This window comes from Pogoniulus pusillus, chromosome 20 (genome assembly GCF_015220805.1).
Source record: "Pogoniulus pusillus isolate bPogPus1 chromosome 20, bPogPus1.pri, whole genome shotgun sequence".
In the NCBI taxonomy this organism is placed as follows: Eukaryota; Metazoa; Chordata; class Aves; order Piciformes; family Lybiidae; genus Pogoniulus; species Pogoniulus pusillus.
Genome location: NC_087283.1, coordinates 21,826,409 through 21,841,539, shown reverse-complemented (window position 1 = coordinate 21,841,539; position 15,131 = coordinate 21,826,409). Strand labels below are relative to the sequence as shown.

At 58.9% G+C, this 15,131-nt stretch overlaps 1 protein-coding gene across 1 annotated transcript in view; it reads left to right on the top strand.

Annotated features, from left to right (window-relative positions):
- Positions 1-15,131, top strand: part of PLEKHG4 (pleckstrin homology and RhoGEF domain containing G4) — a 119,732-nt gene that overhangs the window by 51,410 nt on the left and 53,191 nt on the right. Inside the window, exons 9-10 of the mRNA XM_064159814.1 lie at positions 5,453-5,551; positions 9,598-9,746. Coding sequence (XP_064015884.1) covers positions 5,453-5,551; positions 9,598-9,746 — 248 coding nt within the window. The remainder of the gene's footprint in view (positions 1-5,452; positions 5,552-9,597; positions 9,747-15,131) is intronic.

Sequence of the window (15,131 nt, the reverse complement as noted above, 5' to 3'; positions counted from 1 at the left end):
GGGCTGGGGAGGGGGCAGCAGGCACTGGGGAGGGGGCAGCAGGGCTGGGGAGGGGGCAGCAGGGCTGGGGAGTGGATAGCAGGGCTGGGGAGGGGGCAGCAGGGCTGGGGAGGGGGCAGCAGGGCTGGGGAGTGGATAGCAGGGCTGTGGAGGGGGCAGCAGGGCTGGGGAGGGGATAGCAGGGCTGGGGAGGGGGCAGCAGGGCTGGGGAGGGGGCAGCAGGCACTGGGGAGGGGGCAGCAGGGCACTGGGAGGGGACATCAGGGCCTGTGGAAGGGACATGAAGCCCTGTGGAGGGCACATCAGGCCCTGTGGAGGGGACATCAGGCCCTGTGGAGGGGACATCAGGGCCTGTGGAGGGGACATCAGGGCCTGTGGAGGGGACATCAGGGCCTGTGGAAGGGACATGAAGCCCTGTGGAGGGGACATCAGGGCCTGTGGAGGGGACATCAGGGCCTGTGGAGGGGACATCAGGGCCTGTGGAAGGGACATGAAGCCCTGTGGAGGGGACATCAGGGCCTGTGGAGGGGACATGAAGCCCTGTGGAGGGGACATCAGGGCCTGTGGAGGGGACAGCAGGGCCTGTGGAGGGGACAGCAGGGCCTGTGGAGGGGACAGCAGGGCCTGTGGAGGTGTTTCAGAGCTCCAGGGTGAGGTGCTGAGGGCCATGGTCAGCACCAAAGCTGGTTGGACTCGGTGCTCCTCAAGGTCCTTCTCAACCAAAGCCACTCTGTGGCTGTGTCTCGGTGCCTGGGACTGGATGTGAGGTTTGAGGCTGGAGCAGAGCAGGGTCAGAGTGGACCTGAGGAAGAACTTCTTCAGTCTGAGGGTGGTGAGGCCCTGGAATAGGTTGCCCAGGGAAGCTGTGAACGTCTTGGAGGTTCAAGAGCAGGTTGGACAGAGCCTTGAGCAGTCAGGTCTGGCTGGGAGGTGTCCCTGCCTGTGGCAAGGGGGGGTTGGAGCAGATCTCTGAGCTCCCAGCCTGTGCTTTGGCAGTGAGGAGGCAGAGAAGCTTTGCAAGGGGCTCTTGGCTTGGCTTCCATAGAAGCACAGAACCAGGCAGGGCTGGAAGGGAGCAGAAGGAGCAGGCAGTGCCAACCCCTGCCATGCCCAGGGACACCCTACCCTAGAGCAGGCTGCACACAGCCTCAGCCAGCCTGGCCTCAAACACCTCCAGCCATGGGGCCTCAACCCCCTCCCTGGGCAACCCATTCCAGCCTCTCCCCACTCTCCTGCTCAGCAACTTCCTCCTCCCCTCCAGCCTCACTCTCCCCACCTCCAGCTTTGCTCCAGCCCCCCCACTCCTGCCACTCCCTCACAGCCTCCAAAGTCCCTGCCCAGCTTTTTTGGGGCCCCCTGCAGATGCTGCAAGGCCACCAGAAGGTGCCCTGGGAGCCTCCTCTGCTGCAGCCTGCACAGCCCCAACTCTTTCAGGCTGTGCTCACAGCAGAGCTGCTGCAGCCTCTCAGCATCCTCCTGGCCCTGCTCTGGACACTCTGCAGCATCTCCACAGCCCTCTTGTGCCAGGGGCTCCAGCACTGGCTGCAGGACTCCAGGTGGGCTCTCAGCAGAGCAGAGCAGAGGGGCAGAATCCCCTCCCTGGCCCTGCTGCCCACACTGCTGCTGCTGCAGCCCAGGCTCTGCTTGGCTCTCTGGGCTGCAAGTGCACACTGCTGGCTCCTGCTGAGCTTCTCCTCCAGCAGCACCCCCAAGTGCCTCTGCTCAGGGCTGCCCTCAGAGGTCTCCCTGCCCATGGCAGGGGTTGGAACTGGATGCTCTTGGAGGTGTCTTCTTCTGACCCAATCCATTCTGTGCTCCTGTAGGAGCCCAGCTCTTGGGTAAGTCTCATCCCTGTGCAGGTGGCTGGGACTCATCCCTGGAGGTGTTTAGGGCCAGGCTGGATGAAAGTGTGTGCAGCCTGCTCTAGGGTAGGGTGTCCCAGCCCATGGCAGGGGGTTGGAACTAGGTGATCCTTGTGGTCCCTTCCAACCCTGACTGATTCTCTGATTCTAAAGCACAGAGGCCTGAGAGCTGCATGCAGCATTGCAGGTGGAGTCTGAGCAGAGCAGAGGGCACAATCCCCTCCCTGGCCCTGCTGGCCACACTCTGTGGGCAGAGCTGAGGACAGCTGTGGAGCTGAGCTGCTCCGTGCAGGGAAGTGGCAGTGGAAGGAAGGAGCTTTGAATGCAGAGCACCTCTGAGCCTCCCTTGCCTGCAACAACGCTGCGTGGGAGGAGCCGTGGGTGGGCTGTGCCCCCTGCAGCTGTGTGCCAGCAGCTTTTGTTTCCCATCCCTGTGAGCTCACCTGCATCCTGCCTGCCCCTGTGTCACTGCTGGAGCTGTTCCAGCAGGCAGCTGGGGCCAGTCAGGAGTTCCAGCAGCTGCTTTGTCTTCTGGGTGGTTGCTTTGGGATAGCACTTCCTACCCTCAGGGGCTAGAAGGTGACATCTGACAGGGGTTGGGGGTTGGCATCTCTGACCTTCCTCTGAGCCAGCCCTGGGAAAGAGGTTTGAGGGGGTTGTGGTTGATCTAAGAGAGGAGGAGGAGGAGGAGGAGGAGGAAGGGTTTCAGGCCTGTCAGTAGTGTGAGGTGGTTCACTGTTGGAGCTTTCCAGTGTCCTCATCTCTGGTTTGCACTGCTGCAGTGTAATGGAATCATTAGGAATGGAGAAAGCTTCCAGCATCATCCAGGCCAAGCCTTCAGCCAGCTGTGCCAGGCCACCCCCAAACCCTGGTCCTCAGCACCACAGCTCCAGGGCCTTGAAAACCCCTCCAGGGATGAGGACTGCACCTGGGCAGCCTGGGCCAGGCCTTGGCAACCCTTTCTTGGGGAGAAATTGTTTCTCATGGCTGACCTAAAGCTGCCCTGGCACAACTTGAGGCCATTTCCTCTTGTCCTGCTGCTGACTCCTTGGAAGCAGAGCCCAACCCTACCTCGCTGCAGCCTCCTTTCAAGCAGCTGTAGAGAGCAACGAGGCCTCCTCTCAGCCTCCTCTTCTCCACACCAGCCCCTCCCAGCTCCCTCAGCCCTGTTCTCCAGACCCTTCCCCAGCTTTGTTGCCCTTCTCTGGACCTGTTCCAGCCTCTCAATCGCCTTCTTGGGGCGAGGGGCCCAAAACTGAGACCAGGATTTGAGGTGTGGGCAACAATCCCTGCCCTGCTCCTGCTGGCCACACCGTTGGTGATCCAGGCCAGACTGCAGGTGCCCTTCTTGGCCACCTGGGCACACTGCTGGCTCATCTTCAGCTGCTGCCAGCCAGTACCTCGAGGTCTTTCTTTGCTGGGTGGTTTCCAACCACTCTGCCCCAAGCCTGGAGCATTCCTGAGGTGGTTGTGCCCCAAAAGCAGGACCCAGCACTTGGCCTTGCTGAACGTGGAAGGAGATCTGAACACACAGAGAGAAAGGATTTGAAGCAGAGAAATTCCAAGTTCTTATTCTGTGCTTTATTTTCTCCCCTCCCAAACCCTTGCAGAGTGCCAGGCCTTAGTGGGAAGCTGCAGCAAGGGCCAGTGTGGGTGGAAGAACCTGGGCCAGAAGGGGACTCATGTGTAGAGCAAGAACAAAAGCTGCCCTCAGCATGCAAGTTTCTGAGGCCTTCCTAGGAGGCTTGGTGCATCTGAAGCCTCTGGAGGCTGCTGTTGGGTTCTGGCCCAGCCAGCATGGCTTTAGGAAGGGCAGGTCCTGTCTCACCAACCTGAGCTCCTTTGATGATCAGGTTCCTGCCTGGTGAATGTGGGGCAGGCTGTGGGTGTAGTCTGCCTGGACTGCAGCAAAGCCTTTGACACTGTCTGCCACAAGCAGCTCCTGGCACAGCTGGCAGCTCATGGCTTGGGCAGAGTCACTCTGGGCTGGGTCAGGAACTGGCTGGATGGCAGAGCTCAGAGAGTGGTGGTGAATGGTGCCACATGCAGCTGGCAGCTGGCACCAGTGGTGTGCCCCAGGGGTCAGTGCTGAGCCCAGTCCTGGTCAATGTCTTTATTGATGCTCTGGAGCAGGGCATTGAGTCCAGCAGCAGTGATGGCAGCAAGCCAGGAGCAGCTGTGGAGCTGTTGGAGGGCAGCAGAGCCCTGCAGAGGGACCTGGGCAGGCTGCATGGGTGGGCAGAGGCCAAGGGGATGAGAGTGAAGAAGGCCAAGGGCAGGTTGTGCACTTTGGCCACAGCAGCCCCAAGCAGCAGTGCAGGCTGGGGCCAGAGGGGCTGAGAGCAGGCAGGCAGAGAGGGCCCTGGGGGTGCTGTGAGAGAGCAGCTGCAGAGGAGGCAGCAGTGTGCCCAGGTGGGCAGCAGAGCCAGTGGCATCCTGGGCTGGCTCAGGAGCAGTGTGGGCAGCAGGAGAAGGGAGGTTCTTGTGCCCCTGTGCTCAGCCCTGCTCAGGCCAGCCCTGGAGTGCTGTGTGCAGCTGTGGGCTCCTGAATTGCAGAGAGCTGCTGAGGTGCTGGAAGGTGCTGAGAGAAGGGCAGCAAGGCTGGGGAGGGGCCTGGAGCACAGCCCTGTGAGGAGAGGCTGAGGGAGCTGGGGGGGTGCAGGCTGCAGCAGAGGAGCCTCAGGGCAGAGCTGATTGCTGCCTGCAGCTGCCTGCAGGGAGGCTGTAGCCAGGTGGGGTTGGGCTCTGGTGCCAGGCAGGCAGCAGCAGCAGAAGGGGCCCCAGGCTGAAGCTGTGTCAGGGCAGGTGTGGGCTGGCTGTGAGGAGGAAGCTGCTGGCAGAGAGAGTGATTGGCACTGGCATGGGCTGCCCAGGGAGGTGTTGGAGTGGCCGTGGCTGGAGGGGTTGGAGCCAAGGCTGGATGAGGCACTGAGTGCCATGGTGTGGTTGTTTGGGCAGGGCTGGGTGCTAGGTTGGCACTGAGTGCCATGGTGTGGTTGGTTGGGCAGGGCTGGGTGCTAGGTGGGCACTGAGTGCCATGCTCTGGTTGGTTGGGCAGGGCTGGATGCTAGGTTGGGCACTGAGTGCCATGGTGTGGTTGGTTGGGCAGGGCTGGGTGCTAGGTTGGCACTGAGTGCCATGGTGTGGTTGTTTGGGCAGGGCTGGGTGCTAGGTTGGCACTGAGTGCCATGGTTTGGTTGGCTGGGCAGGGCTGGGTGCTAGGTTGGGCACTGAGTGCCATGGTGTGGTTGGCTGGGCAGGGCTGGGTGCTAGGTTGGCACTGAGTGCCATGGTTTGGTTGGCTGGGCAGGGTTGGGTGCTAGGTTGGCACTGAGTGCCATGGTGTGGTTGGCTGGGCAGGGCTGGGTGCTAGGTTGGCACTGAGTGCCGTGGTGTGGTTGGTTGGGCAGGGCTGGGTGCTAGGCTGGACTGGCTGAGCTTGGAGCTCTCTTCCAACCTGCCTGATTCTGTGATTCTGTGTCTGAGCCTCTCTTGCTTCCTGTGCTTCTGCTGTTGTGGCAAGCTGGAAGGACCTCCCCTCCTGGCAGCCTCAGGCAGTCAGCTCTGTCTTTGGTGTTTTCTTCTTGCAGAAGCTGGAACATCTGCTGCAGGGGTGCCAGGGTGCCTGTGCCTTCCTGCAGGGAGCCATTCAGAAGGTGGAGGCTGGCAAACTACCAGCCAGAGCTGAGGTAAGAGTGGCACAGAGACGCAGACTGCTCTGGCTGGGAAGGTCCAATCCAAGCCTCCTGCACTCAGCAGGGACATCCCCAACTACAGCAGGTCCCTCAGAGCCACACACAACCTCTCCTGCAGTGGTGCCAGCCATGGGGCAGCTTCCATCTCTCTGGGCAGCCTAAGCCAGGCTCTCCCCACCCTCAGCATCAACATTTCTCCCTTCTCTCCACTCTGAGTCTCCCTCCTGCAGGTCAAACCATCCCCCCTTGCCCTGCCACAGCAGGACCTGCTCCAAACTCTGTCCCCAGCTTTCTTACAGGCCACTTTCAGCACTGCAAGGCCACCAGAAGGTGTCCCTGGAGCTTTCTCTTCTCCAGGCTGAACATCCCTAACTTTTTCAGCCTGGCCAAGTAGAAGTCCCTCCCTTCTGACCAGAGGTGAGCCAGGGACAGGGGAGAGCAGGAGGTTGAGGAGCTGCAGCAGAGCTGGAGCTTTGAATTTGCAAAGCTCCTGAGTGCTCTCAGTCACTGTGGGGCTGGCAGCACAGAAGGACCAGGGGAAGCTAACCCAAATTAAGCACAGACTGGGAAAAAATGGGCACAAAGTAGCCCCCAGGGGGTCCCATGTGAGCAGGAGGACAAAGTTGTATGGTGTGAGGCTGCTGGAGGCCTGGAGCAGGCTGCCCAGAGAGGTTGTGGAGTCTCCTGCTCTGCAGAGCTTCCAAACCCCCCCCTGGGCCATGGTGCTGCTGGGCAAGCTGCTGTGGGTGCCCTGCTTGAGCAGGGTGGGGGTTGGACTGGATTCAAAGGCTCAGGGAATGGTTTGGGCTGAAATGGAACTCAAAGCTCATCCAGTTCCAACCTCCCTGCCATGGGCAGGGACACCTCCCACCAGCACAGGCTGTTCAAGGCTTCAACCAACCTGGACTTGAACACCTCCAGGGAGATTGTGGAGCACAGAAGGGTTGTGTCTGGGCTGCACTCACCCTGCAGGATCCTGTTGAGCTTTTCCTCACCCCAGACCCCCAGGTCCTGCTCCTCAGAGCTGCTCTCAGCTCCTGTTGAGCTTTACCTCACCCTACACCCCCAGGTCCTGTTCCTCAGAGCTACTGTCAGCTCCTGTTGAGCTTTACCTCACCCCACACCCCCAGGTCCTGTTCCTCAGAGCTGCTGTCAGCTCCTGTTGAGCTTTTCCTCACCCCACACCCCCAGGTCCTGTTCCTCAGAGCTGCTCTCAGCTCCTGCTGAGCTTTTCCTCACCCCAGACCCCCAGGTCCTGCTCCTCAGAGCTGCTCTCAGCTCCTGTTGAGCTTTTCCTCACCCCACACCCCCAGGGTCCTGTTCCTCAGAGCTGCTCTCAGCTCCTGTTGAGCTTTTCCTCACCCCAGACCCCCAGGTCCTGTTCCTCAGAGCTGCTCTCAGCTCCTGGTGAGCTTTTCCTCACCCCACACCCCCAGGGTCCTGTTCCTCAGAGCTGCTCTCAGCTCCTGCTGAGCTTTTCCTCACCCCACACCCCCAGGTCCTGCTCCTCTTGAGCTTTTCCTCACCCCACACCCCCAGGTCCTGCTCCTCAGGGCTGCTCTCAGCTCCTGTTGAGCTTTTCCTCACCCCACACCCCCAGGTCCTGTTCCTCAGGGCTGCTCTCAGCCATTCCCCACCCAGCCTGGAGCTGTGCCTGGGATTGCTCCCACCCAGCTGCAGGACCTTCCACTTGGCCTTGTTGACTCTCATGAGCTTGGCCTGGGCAGAGCTCTGCAGCCTGCCCAGCTCCCTCTGCATGGATCCCTGCCCTCTAGCAAGTCACCTGTGCCACACAGCTTGGTGCCAGCTGCACACTTGCTGAGAGTGCACTTGACTGGGACAGGCTGGGAGAGCTGGAGCTGTTCAGCCTGGAGAAGAGAAGGCTTCAGGGAGCCAGCAGCTGAAAGTGCTTCAGGAGAGCTGGAGAGGGCTTTTGGACAAGAGCTGGGAGTGACAGGGTGAGGGAGAATGGCTTTGAACTGGGAGAGGGGAGAGGGAGAGTGGAGAGGAGGAAGAAATTATTGGCAGTGAGGGTGGGGAGAGCCTGGCACAGGTTGCCCAGGGAGGTTGTGGAGCACAGAAGCACAGAATCCCATTCTGTGCTTCTGTGCTCCACAACCTCCCTGGGCAGCCTCTGCCAGTGCTCCACAACCTCCCTGGGCAGCCTCTGCCAGTGCTCCACAACCTCCCTGGCCAACCTGTGCCAGGCTCTCCCCACCCTCACTCTCACCCACACCTCATCCTCTCATGGACTTGAGGCCCCATTCAAGGTGAGGCTGGACAGGGCTCTGGGCAACCTGCTCTAGTGGAGGCTGCAGAGGGACTGTACCCAAAGGCCTGCAGGGACAGGAGCAGAGGCAATGGCTGCAAAGCAGAGCAGAGCAGATGGAGATTGGATGTGAGGAACAAGTTCTGCCCCAGGAGGCTGCTGGAACACTGCAGCAGGTTGCCCAGGGAGGAGGTTGAGGCTTCATCCCTGGAGATACTCAAGGACAGGGCTGTGGGCAACCTGCTCTAGTGGAGGATGTCTCTGCTGAGTGCAGGGGGGTTGGACTGGATGAGCTTTGGAGGTCCCTTCCAACCCAAACCATTCTGTGACTCTTAAGTTAGAGGTGGGAGGAAGAGTGTGGGGTGCTGTGAGGTGGTGTCCTGGAGGGATGAGGGCATCCAGGCCTGCAGGAGGAAGGCCAAAGGGAGTCCTCCTCTCTGGCCAGCAGGGTTTTGGTAGAGCCTTAGTCAGAAACTGAGCTGTGACCCAACTCTGCTGCAGAAACCTTCAGCTTAGAGAGCCACAGGATGGGTTGGGTTGGAAGAGACTTCACAGCTCAGGCAGTGCCAACCTCCTGCCATGGGCAGGGAGCAGCTCCCACCAGCACAGGCTGCTCAGGGCCTCATCCAGGCTGGCCCTGAACACCTCCAGGGAGGTTGTGGAGCACAGAATCACCCAATGTGATCTTTGATCTTTGATCACATTGGGTGATTCTGTGCTCCACAACCTCCCTGGGCAACCTGTGCCAAGCTCTCCCCACCCTCCCTGCTAACAAATCCTTCCTCATCTCCACTCTCAATCTCACCTTCTCAAGCTCCTCCAGAGGTCCCTTCCAATCCCTGCCACTATGAGCTTCTGGGATGTTGCAGTGCTTGGAGCTCCCCTGGGTGTAGAATCTGGTTCTGTGCTCCCTCATTGGCACCCAAGAGATCTTCTTCAGCTGTGCTTGCTGAGAGCTGCTTGTTGCAGCCTCAAGTGTGCAACCTCTGTTGGCTTTTGTGTCAGCAGAGCTGAGCAGGCTGAGCTGCAGCAGCTTGGTTTGAATGGCCTGGATCGACTACAGTTAGCTGACAACACAGACATTGCTCACTAGGCCAAGGCTGTGCTGCCCCCACCGTGGAAGTTTGCAAGTGGGCAAGGAGAGGAGGGAACAAACCCCCTCTGCTTGTGCCGTGCCGAGTGTTGTCTCCTCCCATCCTGGGATGCTGACGTCCTTCTGCCAGGGGGAGGCAGCAGGAAAGTGCTGCCAGCTCCTCACTGAAGTTCCTAGAGTGGAAGATCTCAGAGTGGCCTCCCTGAGCCTTTCCTTGTGCCCTACTCGTGGGCACCTTGCCCCACAGCTTGGAGGCTCTAAGAGCAGGAGGAGCCAACTGTGAGTGGGAAAATGAGGCTGGAGAAGTTCCCTTCTGTGTCCTGCACAGGGAGTGTGGGCAGTGATAAGAACTGGGCTTTGCTTTCAGCTTGCTGGGGGATGTACCAGGAGCTTCAGGAGCTGTTTATCACCTGGGGGAGGTACCAGGAGCATCAGGAGCTGTTTATCACCTGGGGGAGGTACCAGGAGCATCAGGAGCTGTTTATCACCTGGGGCTTGGCAGGCTTGAGAGAAGCAGCTGTGGGAAACGTCCTCCTCTCCTCTCTTAGGGTGGGCCAAGGCAAGCTGTGGTTTGGGGGGTGGGGGGAGTTGTGCTGGATGTTGTTTTTTTCCCTGCTCCCTCCCTCCTTTGCCTGTGGGTTGCAGTAACCTCTCCTCCTGCTGCTGTGCTCCCTGCAGGAGGCAGCTGTGCTGCTGAGCAGCTACAGGCAGCTGATGAAGAACGTTCTGGAGGACTCAAGGCTGGTGAGGCTGCAGCTGGAGGGGGGAGCACTCCTAGCCAGGCTGAGGAAGGAGGAGTCTTGTGTCACCCTCACCCAGGACTACAGGTGAGCCCCAGGAGTGGGAGAAGAGGAGAGGAGTGGAAAAGCAGCACTGGGAGGGGGGCTCTGTAAAGTCACAGAGTGCCAGCTTGGAGGGGACCTCAAGGACCATCTGGGCCAAGCTTTCCAGGTGATGGTGGAGTTGAAATGAGCTGGTCCAGCACCTTGGCAAGCTGGGTCTGAGAAGTGCTCAGTGCAGGGCACTCCACTGCTTCCCCTGGTGCCTAATTCCAGTGCCTGGCTGTGCTCAGGGGGAAACATTTCCTTCTGGGAACATCTCCTTCTGGAGAAGAGGAGATGAGCCAAAAAGCAGCACTGGGAAGGGAGCTCTGTGAAGTCAAGGGACCTCAAGGATCATCTGGGCCAAGCTTTCCAGGTGATGGTGCAGTTGAAATGAACTGGTCCAGCACCCTGGCAAGCTTGGAAGGGACCTCAAGGACCATCTGGGCCAAGCTTTCCAGGTGATGCTGGAGTTGAAATGAACTGGTCCAGCACCGTGGCAAGCTTGGAAGGGACCTCAAGGACCATCTGGGCCAAGCTTTCCAGGTGATGGTGCAGTTGAAATGAGCTGGTCCAGCACCCTGGCAAGCTTGGAAGGGACCTCAAGGACCATCTGGGCCAAGCTTTCCAGGTGATGGTGCAGTTGAAATGAGCTGGTCCAGCACCTTGGCAGGCTGGGTATGAAAAGTGCCTAGAGCAGGGCACTTACTTCCCCTGGCAGCTAATTCCAGTGTCTGGCTGTGCTCAGGGGGAAACATTTCCTTCTGAAGCCCAGTGTGAATCTCCCCAGCAGCAACTTGTCCCCAGCACCCTTTGTCTTCCCCACGTGGAGCAGTGTTGGAACCAGCCAAAGTGAAAAAGAATGAAGAGTTTGACTCTGTCTGCTGCTTCCTCAGCCCCAGAACTTGTCTGGCTGCATTCACTTAGCTGAGGAAAATGCCTTTTGCAAGCCAAATCAGCCTCATGCAGATGTTTGCTGCCTCTTCCCTGTGGTGCATCTTCCCCTGCCTGGCAGGTTTGTGCCCCTCTCCCACGCAAGCTCTGTGGGGGTGTGAGCAGGGTTTGGGTTCAGGGCATTGTCCCTGGGCATTCCTTACACCAGGGGATTTCCAGGGATCTTCTGCATGAGGAATGCTGCCAGGCTGCAGGCAGCCATGGGGCACCCTCACCCCCTTGGTACAGCTTGCACAAAGCAAGCCTGGCAGAGCTGGCCCAGGCAGTGGGGCCCGGGAGAGGGCAGCCATTGGCAGTGCCCAGGGCATTGCACAACTCCTCTTGGCTCTGCTGCAGCACTTGGAGCCTCTTAGCACAAGAAGGTCTCAGTGCTGTGCAAGCAGCCAGGCAGAGGACAAGGCCCTGGCACCTAGCAGGAGATAAGCACTGGGGGTGTGGGTGCAGGGGAGGATGTGGTGGGTGGCAGTGGCTTCACAAAGCTCAGCCTTGGAAATCTCTGCTGCTGCTGCTGTTGCAGGCTGGGAGGGCTGTGGGGGGACATAGAATGGTTTAAGTTGGAAGGGAGCTCAAGGATCAGCCAGTTCCAACCCCCCTGTGCCATAGGCAGGGAGCACCTCCCACTAGAGCAGGTTGCTCAGGGCCTCATCCAACCTGGCCTTGAACAGCTCCAGGGAGGTTGTGGAGCACAGAATCACCCAATGTGATCTTTGATCACATTGGGTGATTCTGTGCTCCACAACCTCCCTGGGCAACCTGTGCCAGGGTCTCACCACCCTCAACCTGTGCCAGGCTCTCCCCACCCTTACTGTCTTAACATCCAGTTTCAATCTCCTCTCTGCCACTTCAAACCCATTCCTCCTCCTCCTCTCATTCCCAGACCTTGTCACCAGTCCCTCCCCAGCCTTCCTGTAGCCTCCTTCAGCTCCTGCAAGGCCACTCCAAGGTCTCCTCCAAGCCTTCTCCTCTCCAGGCTCCCAACTCTCTCAGCCTGTGCTCAGAGCAGAGCTGCTGCAGCCCTCTCAGCATCTTGGTGGCCTCCTCTGGGCTGGCTCAAACACTTCCATGTCCTGCTTGTGCTGGGGGCTGCAGAACTGCCCCCAGGACTGCAGGTGGGGTGTGAGGAGAGCAGAGCCAAGGGGCAGAATCCCCTCCCTTGCCCTGTGCCCACACTGCTCTGGCTGCAGCCCAGCACAGGGTTGTGTCTGGGCTGCACTCACACTGCAGGCTCCTGTTGAGCTTTGCATCAACCCAGACCCCCAGGTCCTGTTCCTCAGAGCTGCTCTCAGCTCCTGTTGAGCTTTTCCTCACCCCACACCCCCAGGTCCTGTTCCTCAGAGCTGCTCTCAGCTCCTGGTGAGCTTTTCCTCACCCCAGACCCTCAGGTCCTGTTCCTCAGAGCTGCTCTCAGCTCCTGTTGAGCTTTCCCTCACCCCACACCCCCAGGTCCTGTTCCTCAGAGCTGCTCTCAGCTCCTGCTGAGCTTTTCCTCACCCCACACCCCCAGATCCTGTTCCTCAGGGCTGCTCTCAGCCATTCCCCACCCAGCCTGGAGCTGTGCCTGGGATTGCTCCCACCCAGCTGCAGGACCTTCCACTTGGCCTTGTTGAATGCCATGAGGTTGGCCTGGGCACAGCTCTGCAGCCTGCCCAGCTCCCTCTGCATGGATCCCTGCCCTCTAGCAAGTCCCCTGTGCCACACAGCTTGGTGCCAGCTGCACTCAGGAGGTTCCATGTGAGCAGGAGGAGAAAGCTGTTTGGTGTGAGGCTGCTGGAGCCTGGAGCAGGCTGCCCAGAGAGGCTGTGGAGTCTTCTGCTCTGCAGAGCTTCCAACCCACCCTGGCCATGGTGCTGCTGGGCAGGCTGCTGTGGGTGCCCTGCTGGGGCAGGGTGGGGTTGAACTGGATGATCTGCAGAGGTTTCTTCCAACCCTCACCATGCTGAGGCTCAGGGATAGATGCTGAGAGAGTGCAAAGTGAGGCTGAGTGAGGCTACCTCATACAGAAATAGGTTTGTGGGTATGGATTTGAGCAGAGCATCTTGAAACCTTGCTGGTGCCAGCTGCAGGAGCTCAGCTGCTGGACTGGCAGGGTCAGCCTTAGCCAACCAGAAGACTCCATAAGCAGGTCAGAGTGTGCAGGGTGAGGTTTGGAGGCAGCAGCTCCAAAAGCAAGCCCACAGCTTGGTGTGCTCCCTGTTGGTGCTGCCACATCCTGCCTCTGGCTGCCCTGCAGGGTGAGCTTTGCCCACTTGCAGGACTGCTGCTCACCTTGGGATGTCTTTGGAATGTTTGGTTTCCAGGCAGGTTTGTGGATCTCACTGGGATTTAAAGTCAAGCAGAGACTGGACACAGGTTTTGGTGTGTCTGGATGCAGGCCAGGCTGGGGAGAGGATCTTGCCCTTGGCCTGGGCACTGGGGAGGCCACACCTTGAATCCTGGGGTCAGTTTTGGGCTCCTTACTCCCAGAAGGACATTGAGGAGCTGGAGCAGGTCCAGAGAAGGGCAACAAAGGTGGGGAAGGGTCTGGAGAAGAGGGATGGGCAGGAGCAGCTGAGGGAGCTGGGGGTGTGCAGTGTGGAGAAGAGGAGGCTGAAGGAGACCTCATTGCTCTGTGCAGCTCCCTGAGAGGAGGCTGCAGCCAGCTGGAGCTGGGCTCTGCTCCCCAGTATCAAGTGACAGGATAAGATTTGCCCCAAGGCAGGGTTAGGTTGGACATGAGGAGAAACTTCTTCCTTGAAAGGGCTCTCCAAGCCTGCAGGAGGCTGCCCAAAGAGGTGGCAGAATGCCCATCCCTGGAGGGGGTTCAGAGCTGCAGAGATGTGGTGCTGAGGGCCGTGGGTTGGCAGCAGCCTTGGCAGAGTTGAAGCATGGGTGGGCTTTGATGATCCTTAAAGGGTTTATTCCAGCCCAAAGAGCTCTCTGATTCCAGGATTCCTGCTCTGGTCAACTTCTTTACTAAACCAAGTCAGGTGTTTTGCTTTGAAAACTGAGCAGGAACTCTCTGAGCTCAGCTTTTGGTGAGGGGAAAAGCTTCAGCCAGAAGTGCTGGCATTAAAATTGCCCTGCCCTTACACAAGAGCTTGGCCTTCCTCCAGCAGACTGAAAAGCTTTTCCATGGAAAAAGATGAAAACAGGAGTGAGGGGAAACAAAACCTGACACTGAGCTGCTCCTTTCTGCTGGGGCTTACAGCAGCTCTGCTCCCTGTGGCTAAAGCAGTGGGAGATGATCTGAGCGTGGAAGAATGCAGTGAAAAGGCTTTTAATGACCACACTGCTGTGTGCAGGGGAGCTGGGAGCAGCCCAAACAGAGCTCAGCTTGGATGGAACTTTCCAGCCACTTCAAACAGTTGCTTCTTGGAGCAGCACAGATCTCTCTTCAATCATCTGGAAGGTGTTTAGCAGCCAGCTGCTTCCTGCCCTGTTCCAGGCTGGGACTCATTTCTGCTACCAGATTTTCAAGGCTTGGCTTTGTTTACTCCAAAGTGGTTGGAAGGTGTTGGAAGGACAGGGGCAAGAGGCAGGGCTGGGCTGGAAACCAGATTCATAGGTGTAGAGAATGGATTGGTGTGGAAGGGACCCCCAAAAATCATCCAGCTCCAACACTCCCACCCCTGTGTTGGAGGTGTTGTCCTGGAGGGGTGTACAGGGTCAGGGTTACTCCCCCAGGAGTGTTAACCCTAGACAAGGGGTGAGAGCATCCAGGCCAGCAGGGACCTCAGGCCTGCAGGAGGAAGGCCAAAGGGAGTCCTCCTCTCTGGCCAGCAGGGTTTTGGTAGAGCCTTAGTCAGAAACTGAGCTGTGACCTAACTCTGCTGCAGAAACCTTCAGCTTAGAGAGCCACAGGATGGGTTGGGTTGGAAGAGACTTCACAGCTCAGGCAGTGCCAACCTCCTGCCATGGGCAGGGAGCAGCTCCCACCAGCACAGGCTGCTCAGGGCCTCATCCAGGCTGGCACTGAACACCTCCAGGGAGGTTGTGGAGCACAGAAGCACAGAATGGGATCAGTCAGGGAGGTTGTGGAGCACAGAATGGGATCAAACAGGGAGGTTGTGGAGCACAGGAGCACAGAGTGGGATCAAACAGGGAGGTTGTGGAGCACAGAATGGGATCAAACAGGGAGGTTGTGGAGCACAGGAGCACAGAGTGGGATCAAACAGGGAGGTTGTGGAGCACAGAATGGGATCAAACAGGGAGGTTGTGGAGCACAGAGTGGGATCAAACAAGGAGGTTGTGGAGCACAGGAGCACAGAGTGGGATCAAACAGGGAGGCTGTGGAGCACAGGAGCACAGAATGGGATCAAACAGGGAGGTTGTGGAGCACAGGAGCACAGAATGGGATCAACAGGGAGGTTGTGGAGCACAGGAGCACAGAATGGGATCAAACAGGGAGGTTGTGGAGCACAGAATGGGATCAAACAGGGAGGTTGTGGAGCACAGGAG